The sequence below is a fragment of the Carassius gibelio genome, chromosome B6 (genome assembly GCF_023724105.1).
Source record: "Carassius gibelio isolate Cgi1373 ecotype wild population from Czech Republic chromosome B6, carGib1.2-hapl.c, whole genome shotgun sequence".
Lineage (NCBI taxonomy): Eukaryota > Metazoa > Chordata > Actinopteri > Cypriniformes > Cyprinidae > Carassius > Carassius gibelio.
The window spans coordinates 11,601,505-11,624,148 of NC_068401.1; the positions used below are offsets into that span (position 1 = coordinate 11,601,505).

Sequence of the window (22,644 nt, forward strand, 5' to 3'; positions counted from 1 at the left end):
ACAGGACCTGGAGCTGTCAGTCAGGGTATGGCAACTCAGTTTCCTCCAACTGACACACACACATCAGACCCCCATACCCTTAAACTCCACAGTCAAGTATTGCATTTAATATTATATATCTAGCTACTTTATTTTGTTGGTCGATGAACCAAACTGCCTTTAACATACGAATATATATGTATATATATAATTATTATTATTTGTCAGAGACTTGATACACAGGGGTATTAAATATGAAGTATGACCTCTTCAATTGGACTATATACTTCGACACATTGTATTGTTAAATATAATATAATATATATCTTTTTTTTTTTTTTTCTTTTTTTTTTTTGCAAGTGATCCATCAGTGCTTGAGTATATATGTGCGTGTGAAGGAGGCAGTTTGTCAGTCTGGGTGCCTGCCTCAATCCCCAGTGCAACCACTTCCTATTACATTTGGCCCCATCTGATGACCACCTAACAACCTCCCCGCCCTCTTCCAAAAACATAAGAAGTACTGAACACTAAAACAACTAGATATCTAAAAAGTCATATGTATGAATGTCCTGTGTGCATGATGGATTCAGCACTCACCTGGTGGATACTTCTTTCCTGTCTGATCAAGCAGGTGCATTTAGAGCCTTTCATATCAAAGCAAGGTAAGACACAAGAGTGAGTTACTCTGTTTTTATTTTAGTTGATTGTGCACGTATCTATTTTATGTTAAGTTAATTCTGCTGAGGAGTTGTTATAGTTGTTATAGTTGTGTTTTAGTTGTAAAAAAAAAAAGTGTCAGTTCAAGACATGAAAGTTGAGGGTGCATTTAGAGCAAAGTGTAGATCTTCAGTGAATGCTGCAGTGAAACTGCATTTTATTAGTACTGTAGCTACATAGAATGTTTTTTCATTCTCAGATTTTGCTCTCTTGGCTATGGATAAGGACCCAAAATGTTTCACCAGGGATCTAGAAGCCTTCACTTGCTTTTGGGAAGCACCTGCTGGAAAGTCCTATAATTTTTTCTACAAAATGTATGAATAAGGACTTTTTTAGTCTTTTAATATTCTACTGTATTATTAAGCTTAAACTAAAATTAATGGACAATTTACTGTAAAGTTGAGCCTGTTAGGTCAAGAATTAATAAAAAAAAAACTGAAGAATTCTGAGATGGGGGGGGGGGGCTGTATGACCCATGGTGGGCCCACTTCAAGCAAACATGTTTCTATCATACAGCTCATCAGAAGAGAAAACCTGTGATGTGAAACAACAAACTTATGAGGAGAAAAAGGTCCTGCATATTTGCACATTCCCATCAAGAGACGTCTTCATGTATGTCGAGATGCACCTCAGAGTGACAGACAGAGACACCAACACAACCATCTTCAGTCGCACAGTCAGTGTAGAGGATCAGCGTAAGTGCAACAGGAGAACAACAACAATTTACTTTGAAGTTTTAATTCTTTATAGTGTATGAATTCCAATTAAATAGATCTGTCTTTCTCCAAGTTTTTCTGTGTCCTCCAACAAATGTATCCCTTCATCCAACTGGCGACGTGGGCCAAATGTTAGTTGAATGGAAAAAACCCAACAAATTTCCAATGAACATGCAGTATGAAATTGGTTACAGATCCAAAAACACATCAAGCACAGTTACACCGGTGAGTCTAACACATACCCTGATCATAATATTACTGTATGAATAGTACATAGAGAAGCAGCTCATTTACTAAATGCAGTCTATACTCACTCTTCATAGGTGGCAAAACACTGCCATAAGCTTGTGTCTCTGGTCGCAGGAGAGAACTGCACAGTGCAAATGAGAGTCAAGCCTGGAGGTGTTTTTTGGAGTGACTGGTCAAGTCCTGTAACAGCTATGGTGCCACAAACAGCAGGTGAGATGAAAAGAGTGTGGTGTAAGTGACACCAACCTTTATTTGAACACCTGAAACCACTAAATGCCATATTTCCACTTTTAATCAACTATTCAAGTCTGGATTTATTGAAATGAAGGATTGTTTCTACATTTAGCATCAACACAACCTCCGTCACAGTACACTGTATAGACAATTGTGAAAAAAATTAAGCCGAAAAATAACATTTTGAGGAAGTGTTCCACAAGAGGACAAAGCCATATCACACAGCTACTTGTGTGATAATGCTCATTTGTGATAGTGTTTATACAACAATTCAACGGCAAGAGTGTGGAAATACATTAGAAACAAGTAATGAAGGAACAATGAGTTGCTACATTGAAAACATTGTATTACTGTAATAAAAGCTTATTGTATTATGCATAGTATTATGAGAGAGAGATGGACTGAGTGTGTGTGAGATCACTTGCATCTGATACAGCATTAATTCTTCAGCTCAGTCTCATATTCACAATAAAACATTGGTTTAAATGTCCTCTGAGGAAAGCAATATCTTTGTCTTACTATCATTTCATTTGTTAAGGGTGATTTCCAATGATTTCCAGCGCTGTTCAGTGCATTTTTTGGCTGTGTCCTGCTGTTGAAAATAAAAATAACCCTGTTTCAGTCTATTTCAGTATAAAAGTATTTACTGCTGACTCACTCATATAATAACAGTCTCTTGTGGCTATCTAATGGTGGAACAATGATCTCCATCTGGTAATAATGGTGGTACCTAAAATCACCATAATGAACACACACACACACACAATTTCTCACAAATACTTTTATTAGATGAAATACTAATAGCCTACTATTTATATAAAATATTATTTATTGAATAATAATATTAAAAAACAACAACAACAGCCATCATAAAAAGTACAAAGGCAGTGCTGTGATACACAATACTAAAGTTTAAAAAAATAACACGATGAGATTTTTTCCCTCAGCCAAATCTATTTGCTCTGGAACGGATATAGTTTAATGAGACCAAAGTCTGCCCGTGATTTACCCAAAAACAAACATCTCATGTTTAACCACTATAGAGACATCAGAGCCAGTATCAAATTTCAGTAAATCTAGCTGAGATGAGGCTGATCTCATAGGGTTCATGAGCGTTGAACTGCCTGGAGCTCAAATCTCTGAAAACGTTGAAGTAGATTTTCAAATAGATGTTTTCTTTATTAACAAATCGCAAACTTGAAATCTAAACAAGTACATTCTGACCTAAAAAACTCTTAAGACTATATTCTGTGACACAAAAATAGGATTAATTATAAAATTATAGTGGATTTGGGCATCTGTCATGACACTCGCTGAGTAAATGTCGTGGACATTTTTAACATTAGAGTAAGTAATTTATGACAATATTCATTTGCAGGTGAACTATCCCCTACTACAAGCAAAGAAATTTACCTAGGTAAAAATAACAGTAAAATGTCCACTCACCTTTCAGTATCTGGCTAATTTTCAGGTGACATAAAGTTGCGTTGCCACACTCCAGATCTGCATCAAGTATTATGCCAATGGAGAGGAGACGTGTATGATGACGGCAGATACAGCTTCCACTACAGACAATTAAACAGGTGTCATGTTTTTTACATCTATAGAAATTCCTGCATAGCAGTTCGTTTGGTTTGTTAACTGCAGTCCTTCTTGTCTGGTGTTTCAGAAGTCTGTGGGATAGTTGGAAGTTGTGTTCAAGAGACAACGACACTGTCCATCAATGTGTCTTGTATGGGCAAGGGTCCAGTATCTACCAGTTTTACCTCAGTGTTGGATTGCAACCATTCGGTCGAACGTTTTATGCAGAAACTTTTAGTATGAACAGCAGCAGTAAGTAAAAAAAACATGTTAGCCTCCATATGTTAAAATAAATTAAATAAAATAACCTAAAATTTTATAATAAAATAAAACAATCTATAAACTGAGCAAAGTGCCATGTAAATATAATGGTACTTGAATATTGTAACCATTTATTACCATGCGAATACTTTCTTTTTGTTCAATATTTTTTCATCTTGATTGCATAACTTGTGGCAGATGTGAGAAAATTAAAATAAACATTTCAGACACACGACTAAAAAAATCACAGAGTTGCAGACACAAAGCAAAAAGTGTTGCAACCATCCCAGGTCTCCTTTACCTGAGAGTTCCACCTCAGGTAAAGGACACCTTGTACAATCCTGTACAACGCCTTTAGTAAGGGTAATATTACAAATGCACTCAAAATTCTCATTTTAGTTACTAATTCTTCTTAAATTGTTAATGACATCAGTTGAAAGCCTTTCGGTGTCTGCCGTGTTTGCTGACATTTGTCTCTATGCTGTCTTTGACAGTCCAGACCAGGCCTCCAGAAGGCCTGAAGGCACAGCCTGAGGAAGGACGTCTTTGTTTGACATGGGATCCACCATTTTTTAAGATCTCACAGTATCTAAAGTACCAGATCCGATACCAGCGGGAAGGAGAGAGTGAGTGGAAGGTGAGTTTCAACCACATGAAATGAGAAATTCAGTTAATTTAAATAGTTCAGTGTTCACTGGTAGTGGACAGATGGATATGAACACATTTATATCAGTTATTTAATGACTTTCTTCATTCAGTGTAAATGAATAGCCACATAACTCATGTTGAAACTAAATTCTCTGTTAGGATTTTACAACACCCAGTTCCAAGACCAGCACTTGCCTGGATGTTCACACAGGGAGTCAATACACTATCCAGGTTCGAGCCCAACCCAATGGATCGTTGTACAGTGGAGACTGGAGTGAGTGGTCAGAACCTCTCACCGCCTTCTTACCTTTAGGCAGAGGTAGAAATTTCTGACTTTGAATCAAGCACAATGCTTAACAACTCTGAAACTTAAACCATTTCATTTCACAGAGTGGATCTTCATTGTCTGTATACCAGTGGCGCTGCTTATCATTGCTTCTGCAATGATCTCTTTCTTCTCCAGATACTTCCGGTAATGTAATTCTTTCCTAATTACCGTAGAATACACTGTGCATTTAACCTATGTTCTATGACTAAAAACATATGTAAAGAATACAAAGAAATGTAAAATATGTCCTGTTTTCACTCTGTTAGGAAGTTCAAGAAGTCCTTGTGGCCATCAGTCCCAAACCTTAACAATGTGCTGGAAAGCTTTCTGACTGATATCAGTGGATCACACTGGGTAATTAATATCTGCTTTGATAATTATGAATTAGTTTTTTTCTAAATGAGATCATTTGAATTTTAAAACTACTTTTTAAAAATATAATTAATGAACCTATTATTAGCATGTTTTTCCCCTTTTTATAAATAAATATATATATACATTTTTTTATAAAACTTTTTTACATTTTATATTTTGAATTTATGTTGCTCATATTATTGTCATTATACTGTCTTCAATTCAGGAGCCAACCTTCAACATCAAGCAATGTGTTGATGACGCTGCTACATCAGTATTGGAGATTCTGCCCGAGAAACAAACTTCAGTAAAATCCTGTAAGAAGTCCACCTCTTTCTCTCTCCCTGATCGGGGCTTCTTGGCTGATGTAAAAAATAAGGAGAATTTCAGGGAGGATTCGGAGATGACTCAAGATTATGTCATTTTGAACAATGATGTGATCCCATGCTTTACATGGAATGACTATGTGTACAGGGATGCTGCTTTATCTCATCTGGCTAATGAAAAACACAGTTGCCCCAGTTGCCCCTGCTCCGCAAATATTCTCAACCATTCCTATCTCCTTCTGTCAGAACAGTCTGATCTTGAAGGTTATCACTCAGACTGTCACCAGTATACCAATCTGGAGATCACAGCAATAGCGTATGAAGCAAATGGAGAGTAAGGTTCAATTTGTCATAAATTCAAAGTTTCTGTGGAATGAGAGAAGCATTTGAGACTTTAAGGAACAGACAAGTTAAGTGGACATATTAACCTTAATCAGCACTAAGAAGGAACTGCACTTAAGTTTCATCATACCAATAACCAAAACATTCAAGAACATCTAGACATGCATAAATGTCAGACCACTGGCTTGAAAAAGACCTTGAAAGATAATATGAAAGTGAATGTGCATCATAAGCAGTAGGCTATACTCTAGATGAAATGCAACTTAAGTTGTAAACAACCATCAATGGCATGTTTTACATCAATGTCAAAGTTCAGCTTGCTTATTGGTTTACAGACTCAAACATGTACATTAAGGGATATCTGTGGGGTACTTTGGGGCTTCAAAGGCAAAAATTTGATGCTTGTATACTTTGTAGAAGCTTTCAGATTCTTCAGTGAAATATTTGATATTTAAGCTTTAAATGTGTGGGAGTTTTTTTTTTTTTTTATAGATAGATGAACATCTTGGTTGTGTTCATCATTCCGGTTTGTGGATTATGATTATAAATGATTTTTCTTATTGTTTACATGGACATCGTACAAATGTAAACAGGTTTTTATGGTAAAGTTAATGGTTGCACTTTGCACAAATAAAGTTGGTTAACACATCTATTCACTCTTGTTGAAGAGACGTGTGAGTGTTATGGCTATACTTAAAAAATAAAAAAATTTTTTTGGCAATTTGGATGTGGCTGGTATTTTGTATAGTGTTTAAGTGTGATTTAACCCTGAATATTCCTTAACTGTTATGCATGTTATTTAGGCTTTGTTGTAATCATTCCTGAGCAACTATTATGCTTGTTGTATTTCTAATACATTGTCTGTAAAATCTTGTACTGATTATTACACAAGAAGCAATATGTCTCATAATCAGGTCTGAACAGTCAATCGCTTTATTGTATCAAGACATCACACAAGTAAAATCTGAAAAATTTCCAACGTTCTGGTGCTTATTCTTGTACATTTTACATTGACAGTCATTAAATGATAAACACCAAATGAATGGGTCTTTATTTCCGACAATAAAATACATAAAAACTGCTTTAGAATAATGCCTTTGTGAAAATATTCTAACATGATCTAAAGCAAAAAGGTATGTGCTACAATACACAAAATGTACAATTCAAATTTATAGAACTACATATATAATACCAAACATTAAAATTGTATAATTTATTCAAAACGGACTTGGGACAATATCTCACATTCAGTTCATAAGGATTTAACTGTGAAGCTCCAGGTAAAATCGGCTCACTGACTGTCCAAAAAGTGGACAGACCCAGTGGGGATCCACACAGGTTGCTAGTTAGGTAAGTCTGAGTTTTAGTCAGCCTTCAATGCATAAAGCACATCGTCCTGACTAACATTGAGTCGGATACGGAGAAACAGGTCCAGGCGGCTTCCCTCAAGGAGAAGCAGGCGACAGGAACCCAGTCTCTGACAGACTGCCAGTCCTTCAGACACACTCACCGGCTGCAAACCCTCAACACGACACAGAGCCTGGTGCTGAACAAACACCTGTGGACAAGAAAATAAACAGACATTCATTCTTTTAGGTTAAACAATTCCTGAAATATTATTTAGTATAATAAAGATCACGATTCAAATGAGGGTTGATGTAAACAAGTTAACTACCTGTTGGAAAGTGGCCTCTTCTAGACCCAGTCGACGAAACTCTGCAATAACAGCCCTCAGGAAAAGCTGCTCCTGAACAGAAGCGCACCTACAATAACATTAAAGAGAATGGAAGTCTGATTGGAGCCGAATTATTACATTTCTGTTTTTTATTACATTAAGGAGTAATGAGCATACAACTGAGGTTCATAGTTCTTTCACTTTTCTTTTCACCTGATAGCTGCGATGTAGGAAGAGGAGAACATCTCATCCAAAGCCTCCATCACATGGCTCATCCCAACCAATCCACTACCATTCTTCTGACTTCCAGAGTGCTCACAAATCTCTGTGGCCCGCCTGCAGATATCAAGGCAACGTCGTGCATCACCTGAAAGCGCTGCCACCTAGAAGACCACAATCTCATCATGATCATGAGAGGACCACAGGTTCATACATTTAAACTGATAACATCTTGAACATGGATTCATACAGTATTGTTCAAAATAATAGCAGTACAATGTGACTAACCAGAATAATCAAGGTTTTTAGTATATTTTTTATTGCTACGTGGCAAACAAGTTACCAGTAGGTTCAGTAGATTGTCAGAAAACAAACAAGACCCAGCATTCATGATATGCACGCTCTTAAGGCTGTGCAATTGGGCAATTAGTTGAAAGGGGTGTGTTCAAAAAAATAGCAGTGTCTACCTTTGACTGTACAAACTCAAAACTATTTTGTACAAACATTTTTTTTTTCTGGGATTTAGCAATCCTGTGAATCACTAAACTAATATTTAGTTGTATGACCACAGTTTTTTAAAACTGCTTGACATCTGTGTGGCATGGAGTCAACCAACTTGTGGCACCTCTCAGCTGTTATTCCACTCCATGATTCTTTAACAACATTCCACAATTCATTCACATTTCTTGGTTTTGCTTCAGAAACAGCATTTTTGATATCACCCCACAAGTTCTCAATTGGATTAAGGTCTGGAGATTGGGCTGGCCACTCCATAACATTAATTTTGTTGGTTTGGAACCAAGACTTTGCCCGTTTACTAGTGTGTTTTGGGTCATTGTCTTGTTGAAACAACCATTTCAAGGGCATGTCCTCTTCAGCATAGGGCAACATGACCTCTTCAAGTATTTTAACATATGCAAACTGATCCATGATCCCTGGTATGCGATAAATAGGCCCAACACCATAGTAGGAGAAACATGCCCATATCATGATGCTTGCACCTCCATGCTTCACTGTCTTCACTGTGTACTGTGGCTTGAATTCAGAGTTTGGGGGTCGTCTCACAAACTGCCTGTGGCCCTTGGACCCAAAAAGAACAATTTTACTCTCATCAGTCCACAAAATGTTCCTCCATTTCTCTTTAGGCCAGTTGATGTGTTCTTTGGCAAATTGTAACCTCTTCTGCACATGCCTTTTTTTTAACAGAGGGACTTTGCGGGGGATTCTTGAAAATAGATTAGCTTCACACAGACGTCTTCTAACTGTCACAGTACTTACAGGTAACTCCAGACTGTCTTTGATCATCCTGGAGGTGATCATTGGCTGAGCCTTTGCCATTCTGGTTATTCTTCTATCCATTTTGATGGTTGTCTTCCGTTTTCTTCCACGTCTCTCTGGTTTTGCTCTCCATTTTAAGGCATTGGAGATCATTTTAGCTGAACAGCCTATCATTTTTTGCACCTCTTTATAGGTTTTCCCCTCTCTAATCAACTTTTTAATCAAAGTACGCTGTTCTTCTGAACAATGTCTTGAACGACCCATTTTCCTCAGCTTTCAAATGCATGTTCAACAAGTGTTGGCTTCATCCTTAAATAGGGGCCACCTGATTCACACCTGTTTCTTCACAAAATTGATGACCTCAGTGATTGAATGCCACACTGCTATTTTTTTGAACACACCCCTTTCAACTAATTCAACTAATTGCCCAATTGCACAGCCTTAAGAGCGTGCATATCATGAATGCTGGGTCTCATTTGTTTTCTGACAATCTACTGAACCTACTGGTAACTTGTTTGCCACGTAGCAATAAAAAAATATACGAAAAACCTTGATTATTCTGGTTAGTCACATTGTACTGCTATTATTTTGAACAATACTGTACCTTTCTTGAGACTAGCTGGAGAGCATCTTCTTCAAAAGCCTTCAGTCTGTTCAGTCTCGATGTGATGATCTGTTGTAGCTGTTTAAAGGTATATGGCTGGAAGGACATTCTTGTCAGACCCTGAAGATGAATAAATGACATTTATGTTTTATTTCCATTATTTACAGCAGCTAAAGTCCTTTCAATCATAACTGAATGGCATCTAAATGTTGTAAAATGGTTATACCAGTCGACTGGCAACACGGTTAATCATGATCCTCTCAGGCAAATCCATTGTGTTTGCAATGGTAAGAACCACCAGACGAGCGTTGCGCCTTGTTGGCCAATCAAACAAGTTATACATCACATTTTGTTTACGGGTCCACAATAGGTCAAGCTGAAAAATAAATAAAAGAGATGAGGCATAAAAAGAGATATTCTTTCAGATTGGAGAGGATTGGACATGTTTAATATTTAAAGTATAAATAGCCCAATGATTGACAGGAACTGAGCAGAATAAAAGAAACTAGAACAGATGTCACAGTAAAAACCAACATCTGAATGACAAAAAGATTACATACGAGTACATATGAGTTTAAGGTCAAGCTGGTTTTTGGAACCTACAGAACGATTTAAAGATAATTACAAAAAAAATCACAAAGATACCAACTCAAATCCTATTTCTTTTTTTTTTTTTTTCAATTTCTTTCTCCATCCTCAATACCACAACTGAGGTGAGACCCTTGAGCTACTGCTCCCCGGGCGCTGCAGCATTGGCTGCCCACTGCTCCGGATGTGTGTTCACGGTGTGTGTGTGTTTGTTAACTACTCACTGCTGTGTGTGCACACACTTGGAAGGGTTAGATGCAGACCACAAATTCCAAGTATGGGACACAAAACCTGGGCACGTCACGCACTTTACTGTCCAATAACTAATGTTTTTATTGAAAATCAAACAGTTCTTGAAACTTATGAAATTTAAACTGTTAATAAAAAAAAAGGTTTGAAAACAAGCAGCTTTATAATTACACAAGGCATACTGAAAATGTCAGCTATTATTTAGAAAAGCAGGAAAAAAAAAATACACATTGGCGAAGTTAACACAATCCTGGTCTGTATAGTACATCCAAATGTCCGCCATATGTCTTATCATTTGAAATATGTTAGAAGCAGCAACTTTACACGGCTGCTACAATCTAATGTGAACCTAGAAAAAGGTGCGCTTTTCAAGTGTCTGTGCGTTGTTATGTAGGCAATTAAAGGCTCAGGATTAAAGGATTAGTCGACTAATGCTCCAAATGAACGACTACTAGTCGACCAGAAAAATCTTTATTCGAGGGGAGGCCTACAAATCATGGATATTGAATCTTTGAATATTGTCTTGGCCAACAGAAGGCTGGGGGCCTTTCAAGTCAAAAAGGTTTAAAACCGGACTAATCTAGAATGATTTGGATCAGCTAATCACAATGAACGATTAGCTAAAAACATACTACACAGGTGATATTATTAGTGTCACTAGTAACAAATGTCTCACCTCGTCTACTAATAGCACAGTTGTCTCTTTTTTGGGTGCAGGAGTGCCGAAGCGTTTCTCCAGTAGTGCAGCTGCATGATCAGGTGTTGCTTTTTGATCAGTCAGTTTCTGCCAGAGCAGGATAAGAGCAGTTTATAAGTTTATAAGATAAGTTTATAGAAAATACTATCATAAGACTGTAAAAAGGAAGAGGAAATTATGTCAAAACTATAGGGGAGGAAGCAGCATACAGACCTGCAGTATTTGTACATAAGCCTGGTGCGGGTCTGTCATTTTCATGCCATTGATCTCGATGAAGTGGAAGTGAGGGATCTCATCTTGTTCAGCGGACTGCTGAAGGGACCGTATCACCTCATGTACTGTTGCAGTTTTCCCAGTACCAGGAACACCTGAGATATACATACACCTGCAGAAGAAAAAAATATTTTATGTACTTTTCAAAAAAAAATAAATAAATAAATTGTTTCATTGTTTATGAACAAACAAATAAAAAAAAGAAGATGGATATTAAATCTGAATCTTACCCTCCAGTGCCATCAATGACTTTACTCTCCACAAAGTTGTAGATGTCCTGGAACTCTTGTTCTCGACATGGCAAAGACTCAGGAATAGAGGAAACATGCAACCTGTTGCAAAAAAAAAAAGAAAAAAAAAAAAAAATGTTTTTTTTTTTAAATTCCATTTATTCCTCTGATGACAAAACTTTGTCAGCAGCCAAGTCTTCAGTGTCACATGATCTTTTAGAAATTACTTTAATATTCTGATTTGGTGATTAAGAAACATTTTGTATTTCTCTTCTATGCAAAGTAAGTTCAAAACAACAGCATTTATCTGCAATAAAGTCTGTCAATTTTGATAAAATGCCTCCTTGGTGAACAAAATATAAACCTTTTATAAAAAATAAACTAGGGCTATCAGTCGATTACAATTTTTCATCTACCGTATTTTTCGGACTATAAGTCGCACCTGAGTATAAGTCGCATCAGTCCAAAAATACGTCATGACGTGGAAAAAAAACATATAAGTCACACCGGACTATAAGTCGCATTTATTTATAACCAAGAACCAACAGAAAACATTACTGTCTACACCTGCGAGAGGGCGCCCTATGTCTTCAGTGTAGACTACAAGAGCACTGAGCACCATAGAGCGCCCTCTGGCGGCTGGAGACGGTAATGTTTTCTCTTGGTTAACTTCTCTTGGTTCATGTAAAATTAATTTTGATAAATAAGTCGCACCTGACTATGAGTCGCAGAACCAGCCAAACTATGAAAAAAAAGTGTGACTTAGTTAGGGTAATTAGTTACATTATGTTTTTGATTAATTTATCTAATTAATTGCACTATCATTTAAATGAAAGTCACTGGTAACCAAAACAGCTTTGTTACCAACACTCTTCAAAATACCTTCTCTTTTATGTTTCACAAAAGAAAGATTTGAAACAACAAGATGGTGAGTAAATTATAACAATTTACATTTTTGGGGGGTGAACTATCCATTTAATGTTTTTATTATTATTATTATTATTATTATTATTATTATTATTATATTCATTAATTAAATTATACTCAAATTTAATTTGAAAAACAAATGCAAATTTTTTTTATTACATTCTCCTCTAGCCAATCAGTCCAAGGGGGACTGTAATCCATGATCCATGACTGCGCTGTTTGTTATTTAAAAAAAATTAGCACTTGTTTTTCGGTTTTGTGCATTATTATTTTAAACGTGTTTTTAAATATTTGATCTTTGCTTATTATTTTTCAATCTGTGGCAGCAATACATTTGGCGGCATTCTGCTCCCATAACTTAAAACCGCGGTGTTGCTCAAGGATGCACAACAATCCTGCTAATGACTTTAAAGGTAATATATTCTTTGCAAAATTGAGCAAAAACACGTAATTTTGATTTTAAAATATAACACTATCATATACTATCAATACTATCTTATTGACTGAAGTATTGTATAAAATCACATTTTAATTTGTGATATCCAGGACAAAATCAGCACTCGTGTCATACATATCGCTTATCATGTAATATAAATATGAGGGATTAAAATGTTAAAATATTTGAATCGCTTAATTTTTTATGTAACTAATTAATTAAGTTAACATGTTAAACTAACAGTCCTACTCCAAACATTTAAACACAATGTCAATGTATAGTTTTTCTGGTTACAGACTGAGGAGTTGCTTACCTTGCTCGTGCTTCTTCCAGAACATTCCCTGGCTTCCTGGCCGGTGCACTCCTGCTGGGTATGCTGGGAGTGGCATGACGTGGTGTCCTTGGGGTGGCTGGAGCAGTCTAGAGTTAAATTAAAAGATAAATTAATGGCCACATCTTCATCTGACATACAGATTTGGTTTTGTGAAGCCACATTGACCGCTAACAGGAAGACTAATCATAACAAAAAACAACGTCTTTGAACCTTCTTGATGGGCGTTTTACGTGGGGTTCTAGCAGAGACACGGGATTTCTCTATAGATCGGGGTGTTCGGGATCCTCGACGCTTCTTCACTATAAGCTCATCTTCACTGTCAATCTTTGCCTCCTCTTCCTCATCGCTGCTACTCTGCAGATCAGTTTTAGTAGGTATGAAGCAGTCATCATCATCCTCACCATCTGACAGCAAGTCAACCTTGTTGCCCAATACATTTCTGTAAAAACAGATAACATTGATCATTTAATTCAAAGTAGAATCATCAAATACAAAACAACACCCAGTTAGACAATGCAAGCATCCTGTGTGAACAGTACCATGTATGTATGTATATGTGTGTGTTTTAATTAATAGATTTACAGACTTAGTGGGACCTACAGCTGCTTTCTGATGTGGGAGGACACAAGCTGGGCAGATTTCCTTTTCGAGCGAGGAGTAGCAGCAGTCTGGATAGGTGAATCTTCATGCTCCTCTTCAGCTCTATCAGTTTGTTAACAGGAATATGAAGAAAAGAGGAAAGAAAATAACACTTTGCATTTAACAACAATCCATTACTCTCACACCACTGCGAGATCATATAAGAGGTAAATGCAATCATTTCAACTTGGTCTGGATAACTGAATTTAAAGATCAGAACTTTAGGTTTGGTGCCATAAATGCCAAAGCAGGTCTGCATAGAACATGCTTCTAATTCACTACTACAGGTTACAAGGCAAAAGTCTTGTTTTCCCAAGAACATGTGCATGCCTGCTGAATTTAATTAATAAAACATATTTTTTCAATTATTAGTGATGCAGCTAAAGGTCTCAGTTTTTCTCCAAGCATGTAATAGATTGCAATATCATTGCAAGTTACAATTCCATGCCCCCAACCAATCAAGTTTAAAGTCACCTTACAATGTAATATATATAATTCAAATAAAAAAGAATAATGCACATTCAGAAAGAAATATTAAATGTGGCTGTTGAGAAATTTGTCTGCTTGCCTCAAAACCTGGTCATGGATGATTTCTGTATGACCACACAATCTTAACAGTTATGTGCTGCCCTCCACTGGTCAACCGATTTAAATGTTTTGTGTAAAACCTGTACACAAAAGTGCTACTGCTCAAGTGGATTTCACAAGATTGACTTTGTTTTGCAATATCACAATAGGCAATTACATCACTTACAGAGCAGCCAGTGCTGGTTCTCTGAGTGCAGCTGAATCTTTCCTCCTGGATGGAGTTCTTGCCCTTGTTTGAAAAAAAAACATTAAGGTTACTATGAGTCGTTTAATACTTAAATTAAACATATCAATGCTAAAGAAAGTGAAGCAGGGGCCACCAGTGCACTGGTCTGGATGAAAGTAGTTGTGTGCTCAAACAATGCATTAAGTGTGAAAAAAAAAAATTAAGCCACATGACACCTTTGTGTTTAATTGGCCAAAGCCAATTCAGAAAAAAAAAATGCATCCCCTCTGTGGGGCAATAAAGGAACATGACTCACTTCAGTCCTCTTAGACCTTCTCTCCTAGGGGTTGCCTCTCTCTTCCTGGGAGTTCTGCTTGTGCTAACTAGTGGCTCTGGATCATCATCCCCAAGAAAGACACTAGGAGGGCAACAGGACTTTTAGAACTAGACTCTACTTTTGTTTTGTTTTCAGTCTTTAAAGTGTGAAGAACAAAACAGCGTTGCTTATTTCTAACTAAAACGAACAGCACAGTACTAAGTAGAAGTACTAAGCCATTTATAAGAACATAAAGAACCAATACATAACTTCTATTGTAAATATACGTACCTGGTTGCATCATCTTTTTCATGTGCAGTCAGTTTGGGCTTTTCAGGGCTGTGTGAGGACAGAGGAGAGACACGCTCCTCCTCATTAAGATTTAGTGGAGTTAGTCTAATAGAAATGGAGATGCGACCTGTTGGAGACAGGTTTAATTTAGACGTCAGCGTCTTCTCTGTGTGTTCATCAAGAATGTCCCCCAGAACATCATCTCGGGACATGTTTTTAGTCGGACCTACCATAATGGAAGAGAAGCACAAGTCAGTTCAGTTTGTGCTTTAGAAACCATTAAAGGAATAGTTCCCCCAAATAGAAGTTTCTCTTTATTTTACACAAAATAACACTTGCTCACCAAGTAATCCACATGACTGTAGTCTATCAATTAATGTCTTATGAAGCAAAAAGCATGTTTGTAATAAACAAATCCATTATTACGTCAAACTGTTGCTTCTGGATAGAATACGAGTTCTTTATCCATAACTTTTACTGGAGGAAGAGTTATTATAGATTATGGATAGTTATTTCGGTCAGAAGCATTGGTTTAAAGTTAAATTGCTTTAATTGTGGTCATTTATTACAAACACTTTGCTTTTTGATTCACAGTACACTGGAGTTGTGTGAATTACTTGTGGATTATTGGGATGTTTTTATCAGGTGTTTGAACTTTTATTCTGGTGGCACCCATTCTCTGCAGAGGATCCACAGGTGAGCAGGAGATGCCATTAAATTTCCCCAGATCTGTTCTGATAAAGAAACAAACTCATCTTGGATGTAGTAAATTATCCACAAATTGTAATCTTTGAGTGAACTATTCCTTAAAAAGCAAAATCTATGTGGATGGATGCCACTCACTGCACAAGTCCAGCTTCTTGCGAACATGCGGCCCAGAGGAAGCTCGGCTTCTCCTCTTTGCACTAAGAGCTTTAGCTGCAGAGAGTTTGGAAGCAGAGTGAAGAGACTCTGCTTCACCGGAGTTCAGTTTGCCGGTGCTCATGCTGCTGCGGGTGAGGGTGCCTGACATGGCCCGTTTCATTACAGAGGGCTCTGGGGTTGGAAGAGCATGAGTCTGAGGGCCCCGTGAAGGTGGTGGGGGAGATTTAGGGCTCTGAGGGGGCTGCATCAGCTCAGGATCCAACACTCTGAAGGATTTGGTATCCCACAAGAGTTTGACAAATAGTATGTCTTTGCTCTTGCCCTCTGGAAAGGAATCCTCAGCTGGGACATACTCAATCTAGAATCAAAGTTATAAATTATTATTGGATATAATGGAAATAATAATGATCATTTATTATTATGGATCGTATTTGAAAAATTATACAAATATATAAATACCTTTAAAAAATATATAATAAAATATATAATAGTAAATACTTTTACCAAATACAATTAATTAAAAAAATAGAATAAATAATTTAAATCAACTACACAAGCATTTCTTGATCATAGTGTGATGCACATTCTTGTACAAATATTAGCTATCACTTTATTGTTTAAATCCGAAAACTATGCCATGCTAGCTTACCTGTACTGCTCCAAGAATGGTCTCTCCATCCACCTCATTATCACAAGAGCGGTCCTGGTAGAAAAATATCTCTTGAGGATGGGGATCTCTGCCCAAGAGCTTGCGTTTATTCTGAGGTACTTCACACATCCGCACAAACCACTGCACTACTGCTGTCTTTTTCTTTCCTGAATCTGGGTACAAATGTTAAATAAACCAATGCAGATTACTTTATGACTCAATACATGCAAAAAGTCAAGGGAAGTTTATTTATATAGCACATTTCATACACAGTGGTAATTCAAAGTGCTTTACCACCTCCAACATCATCAACCGGAGTACAGGAGCCCCACAAGGATGTGTTTTGAGCCTGCTGCTCTACTCTCTCTACACGTGTGACTGTGTGTCCACTCACACCTCCACTTCTGTCATCAAGTTTGCAGCTGATACAGTGGTGATTTGTCTCATCTCCAACAACAATGAGGCTGCCTACCTTGATAAGGTAGAAAGTCTGACATCATGGTGCCAAACAAACTGTCTCTTTCTGAATGTCATCAAAACCAAAGAGCTGGTTGTGGACTTAAGGAAGAGGCAGCAGTGGTTCAACACCCCACTCATCATTAATGGGACCCCAGTGGAGAGAGTGAGCAGCTTCAAATACCTTGGTGTACACATTTCCGAGGACCTGACTTGGACTAACCAACCACATTCAAGCTCAAGTTAAAAAAGCCAGACAACGACTGTACCATCTGGGACTCAGACTTGGCAACACTGGTTGGCCTTTACTACACAGAGCCGTAGTTCACTGAAAATCCACACAAAATCGATTTCAAAATCACAAACGATTCTTTTTCGATTTTGAAAGCAATTTTGTGTAGCTTGTCGGTGGACTATGGCTCTGTGTAGTAAATGCCGCTCCACCTGAACCAGTGTTGCAAAGTCCACGGTTGTTTTTCATGTCCGCGGGTTGAAGCGACCCCAATACCAATAATGTAATGTTTAGCCCCTAAAATGCTAATTTTACCAAGGCAACCCTGCCAAAAAACATGTAATTTAACCCCGGGACGCAATTTTTATCGGGGAACCTCCTGGAAACGCGATTAGGCTAGTTTGGACTACTTTTGAGAAGCAACTGGGGAGGATTTGTTTTGAAAACCTGGCAACCCTGATCTGAATGCATGCGCTGGAGAAAATACTTCTTATCACAGGAGCGCCTTTACTGACGAGATGTGCATGAAAATCGCATTTGATTTTTTGCACAGCCCTACCTAGTCCATTGTGTGATTTATAAACAAGTGATAAATTGAGTGATTTATAAATTGGTAAAATTACTACACATTTAAAATATACACATTTTGCATATAAAAAGAGGGCATATTCCTACCATCACTGTATAGTTTGCAAAGTTGTGCCACAAAGGGATTGTCATCGTCATCACCCTCAATCAAAATGCACTGGCCTAAAGACACTGTTGCATCTTCTGTCTTTCCCTCCACAGAAATGGACATAGATCTGTGAGGATCAATCAAAATATCATTGCTGTTTAAATGGGGATTAAAACATCTTTTAACCATTTTAATTTATATGACTACTGGATAAGGATAAAAAAAAACATTTTAAAGAGACTGCTCTCACTCACAAAGCCTCAGAATCAAATTACAAGTTATATTTGTTCAAATCACTGTCTTGTGATTTGATCTGAATGTGGTACGCAGACTTACTCGTAGTATTGCCTTTTGAGCTTCCTGTCTTCACCAATTGGTTTGCCATTCCATTTGTAGGATCTTCTCATTCTCAGTCTTGTGATGTAGCGGCTCATGGTGCAGATTTGATATGAGGTCTGTAAAGAACAGCATCGATTATATACTTAATAATGAAACCAGTAAAAATGGCAATCAGGAGATATATATATATATATATATATATATATATATATATATATATATATATATATACATATATATGTGTGTGTGTGTGTGTGTGTGTGTATTAGTATAACACACAGACACTAACACTAACACAAACATATATATTAGTAAACAAATATTAAATTGTAGAATTTGGAACTTGTATTATTAAATTTAATGCAATAACTAAGTGATATATTAAACCCCTAAATACCTGGCATTAAGAAAATAACTTTTATTACTGGGGAGGTAAAAATACATTAATAAAATAACCGCGTCTTCTATATATAAGGTATCAAATTTCAAAATTCACTGCGTAACGTTATACAACTTTAAATCCCCAACACCTTTTCTTTCTTACTCACCAGCCGATAGTTTATGCAACCGTCTCAATTCTCCTTAATAAACAAATAAATAAACAACAGTATTCCGTCTCACTTAAACGCTCAGAAATCTAAATTAATATATATATGAAGTTGAACACATCTTACAGCGCAGTAGTTAAAGAGCACAACTTGCACGACTCTTTCCCGCGCAGATGACGTATGAAGTGTTTTTGATTGGACAGGAACACTGCTTGACCTTACGGATGTGACGCAAGTTTTCCCCCGGAAGTCATTTCTTCATGGGATAGGAGCGTTCCGATTATCCGTTCGTTCATTTACAATTTTGAGCAATGGCTAATAGAACGGTAAAAGATGCCAATAGTATACATGGAACAAATCCTCAGTATCTTGTCGAGAAGATCATACGAACACGTATTTATGAGTCCAAGTACTGGAAAGAAGAATGTTTTGGACTTACAGGTGAGAGAAGTGTGCTGAACACATAACGTTACTGTAGTTTCGTGATAATGTGGCATTGAAAACACGCTAGTTATTTACCTTACTCACATAAATGATCTACGATCTACGAAGAATACGATCTTCTTTGTTACCTCATTTTATTTAATCATATTTTAATGCTGACCTGCTGTTGTTCATTGTTTACTGTTGGCAGCATTAGTAATGTGACTTGATACACTATTAGAAAGGAATAACTTCGAGTGTGTGTCTTAAAATAGAATGTTTTATGCAACCTTACCTTTAATATAATAAAAATCGTATGTATGTATATTTATTATTAGCCCCTTATTCATATAGGAGAGTGACATTTTAATCGTGGGGGTCAAAACACAGTGCAATACAATACAATGGTGATTGATGAATAAACATTCCACAAAAAGCCTGTCTCAAAAAGATTCCACAGCAAAAGGTGGTTATTTTTAGAATTATATGAAGAAGGCCCTAAATCCTATCTAACATCAATCAGATGAAAGAAGCCATGTTCAAGATTGTCTACACAGGTTTTTCAGCAAAGGTTTGTGCAGGTTGAAAATTTAGAGTCCTTATTTTAAAAGTCATGTATCAAATAGGAAGCTGTAGGCTTGACGGGGTTATGGTCTGTTATAAAACATTTACATTAAATTACTCCATGTACATTAATGGATTTGTGGAATTAATGTGCCAAGCATCATTTTAAATGGTTTTAATATGGTTCCCTCTGTAAAATCAAGCTGAACTTGTCGTGGACAAAGCAATGGAACTGAAGTATGTTGGTGGTGTATATGGAGGAAACATCAAGCCTACTCCATTCTTATGTCTGACCCTAAAGATGCTGCAGATCCAGCCTGAAAAGGACATTATTGTGGAATTCATCAAGAATGAAGACTTCAAGTTAGTATGCAAATACTGCTCTGTATTCAGTTATTTTCCTGTTTCCATTGTGCTGTGTGTTGCATTACTGATCTGCTTTTCCCCCCTCCAGGTATGTCCGTTTGCTTGGAGCAATATATATGCGCCTGACTGGAACTTCTGTAGATTGCTACAAGTATTTAGAACCATTATACAATGACTACAGAAAAATTAAAAGCCAGAACAGAAATGGAGGTGGGCATTTTTCTTGGATATTTAGTGAGTATGTGGCATTAAATAATTTACCCTTGCTGAAAAAGATATTTGCAAATAACATTTCTTCTTTACGCAGAGTTTGAGTTGATGCATGTTGATGAGTTTATAGATGAGCTGCTTCATGCAGAGCGAATGTGTGACATCATCCTCCCTAGACTTCAGGTTGGTTGGACCTATTATGTGTGTTTGTGTGTGTGTGTGCATATGTATACATTTTATTTATTTATGTTTTTTTACATAAATTGAATGCATTTGTGTTGTCCCTTTGAAGTCATATGAATTCCAAAGGAAATGTATGAGTCATTTATGTGATCAAAGACTGTGTCCACGTGTTCATTTGTTTTTGTTTTCACAGAAGAGACAGGTTTTGGAGGAAGCTGAGCTGCTGGATACTCGTATTAGTGCTCTGGAAGAAGATTTGGATGAGGTGGAAACCAGTGATGAAGAGGATGAGGAAGAAGAGAAGGTAAAAATGATCTCACAATGTCTTGTTTTATCCAAGCAAAATGTATTATTATTAGTTAATATAATAAATTGTGATTGTTACACAACCTCTCCATATGTACTGCAGCCAGAGAGAGTGCAGACAGCAGAGCCCCACAGAAGAAGTTATAGAGATATGGACCGGCCACGCAGGTCTCCTTCTCCACGCTACAGACGCAGCCGCTCACCCAGAAGGTCCGTTATGGTGCTAATCATCCATTTAGATTAAATTATTACAGGTTTCTGGTGTAACAGATGAATAATTAATCTTCTTTTTCTCTTAATTTTTCTTTCTTTCTCATTTTAGACGGAGCAGGTCACCTAAAAGACGAAGGTATATTAAAAAAAAAACAATTTGTAGGCACATTATTAGTGTCTTGGATTCATTATTAGTGGGGCATATTATTTTAGGTGATTATACAGTATACATATTGTCTGATTACTCTGTTCATTCAGTCCATCTCCCAGACGTGAGCGAGATCGGGAGCGTCATCGCAGCAAAAGTCCCCGCAGGCACCGCAGCAGATCCAGGGACAGGAGACATCGCTCCAAATCTCCAGGTAAAGGAAGGCTGTTTTTGAAGTACTCAATATGTCACCACATTTTATTTTAAATATTTCGAGTAATTGGCAAAACTCATAATTAAGAAATATTGGCATATTTCCTTCCAGGCCACCACAGAAGTCACCGGCATCGCAGTCACTCCAAGTCCCCAGAAAGGTAATAGTACTTAGGTATATCAAATTAATTTAAAATAATTGTCTTTGTTTTTACCCTCTTGTTTCATGGTGCATTTGTCTCTCTGTGTTCTAGTCGGTCAAAGAAGAGTCACAAGAGAAGTCGGAGAGGAAATGAGTGATCTCCGTTTTTTGTGTGAATTTTTTTTTTTCTTGTTTTATAGATATTTTTTGCTCTGAAATATATGGAGAAAGAGCAATTTCTGTCATAAATAGCTTGATCTTATTCTGTGTAAATTGCCCAAGCCTAGTTTAGTCCTCAAAGGTTTTTGGTGCTGTTTTATACCTTTAATTGATATTTACAACCAGATTTTTTTTCATCCTGAATTAACTGTACTTTTTAAAATAAACAACTGATGTATTGTGGTTTCCATTTTTTTCTGTTATAAAGACAATGATTGAAACAGTCTACAAGAAAATGAACTTGTTTTTGTTGACTTTAAAATTGCTATTACTTTGGTATGATATCAGTCTCTGAATTTTGAGACTTTACAGGTACTTTCGATTCTACAATAAAATTGAAGCTGAACAGCTAAAGCCAAGAGAAGACTGGACATAACCACTCGTATACTGTTTCAGTTTTCTGGGATAAAGTTGGCCAAACTGAATTTAATTTCATGAGAGAGATGAACTATTTATTTATCTTAAGTATAAATTAAGGTAATAAGCTAAATGTAAAGCAACCTAATTTTTACTTTTGAATTTCGAAAGAAAAGACATGTAGAAGTCTACAAAATCTGGTAGATTATATAGATTAAGAAACACTTGAATGAGTTTCAGATTGATCGTAATATTTTCGTGTGATCAGTGACTAAAATGATATTGGGTTTA

General features: G+C 36.8%; 3 protein-coding genes across 6 annotated transcripts; 2 read left to right on the forward strand and 1 right to left on the reverse strand.

Annotated features, from left to right (window-relative positions):
- The first annotated feature begins 371 nt into the window (after positions 1-371).
- Positions 372-6,383, forward strand: LOC127959386 (erythropoietin receptor). 3 transcript variants are annotated; one of them, XM_052558549.1, is made up of 12 exons: positions 396-641; positions 896-1,010; positions 1,213-1,391; positions 1,486-1,637; positions 1,736-1,871; positions 3,367-3,478; positions 3,565-3,728; positions 4,232-4,374; positions 4,545-4,659; positions 4,776-4,857; positions 4,980-5,067; positions 5,294-6,383. In XM_052558549.1, exons 1-12 carry the CDS (start codon positions 536-538, stop codon positions 5,729-5,731), a joined length of 1,830 nt encoding a protein of 609 aa, XP_052414509.1. In that variant the 5' UTR covers positions 396-535; the 3' UTR covers positions 5,732-6,383. The 3 variants fall into 3 exon arrangements, with proteins under 3 accessions (XP_052414510.1, XP_052414509.1, XP_052414508.1); XM_052558548.1 differs by having other exon boundaries at positions 480-641; positions 4,545-4,704; XM_052558550.1 differs by lacking the exon at positions 896-1,010 and having other exon boundaries at positions 372-641; positions 4,545-4,704.
- A 262-nt stretch (positions 6,384-6,645) lies between these two features.
- On the reverse strand, positions 6,646-19,210 carry LOC127959385 (origin recognition complex subunit 1). 2 transcript variants are annotated; one of them, XM_052558547.1, is made up of 20 exons: positions 19,136-19,210; positions 19,010-19,042; positions 18,459-18,577; positions 18,122-18,249; positions 16,759-16,931; positions 16,089-16,467; positions 15,246-15,471; positions 14,955-15,056; positions 14,639-14,701; positions 13,846-13,947; positions 13,456-13,684; positions 13,225-13,331; positions 11,549-11,650; positions 11,259-11,430; positions 11,025-11,132; positions 9,738-9,887; positions 9,512-9,631; positions 7,624-7,793; positions 7,411-7,498; positions 6,646-7,293 (listed from the first exon to the last, which is right to left on the reverse strand). In XM_052558547.1, exons 3-20 carry the CDS (start codon positions 18,554-18,556, stop codon positions 7,099-7,101), a joined length of 2,712 nt encoding a protein of 903 aa, XP_052414507.1. In that variant the 5' UTR covers positions 18,557-18,577; positions 19,010-19,042; positions 19,136-19,210; the 3' UTR covers positions 6,646-7,098. The 2 variants fall into 2 exon arrangements, with proteins under 2 accessions (XP_052414507.1, XP_052414506.1); XM_052558546.1 differs by having other exon boundaries at positions 19,010-19,191.
- Positions 19,211-19,232: 22 nt separating this feature from the next.
- On the forward strand, positions 19,233-22,179 carry prpf38a (pre-mRNA processing factor 38A). Its single transcript, XM_052558551.1, has 10 exons — positions 19,233-19,450; positions 20,200-20,359; positions 20,451-20,572; positions 20,670-20,755; positions 20,949-21,059; positions 21,165-21,271; positions 21,384-21,410; positions 21,533-21,636; positions 21,748-21,796; positions 21,890-22,179. Exons 1-10 carry the CDS (start codon positions 19,321-19,323, stop codon positions 21,933-21,935), a joined length of 942 nt encoding a protein of 313 aa, XP_052414511.1. The 5' UTR covers positions 19,233-19,320; the 3' UTR covers positions 21,936-22,179.
- The last annotated feature ends 465 nt before the right edge of the window (positions 22,180-22,644 follow it).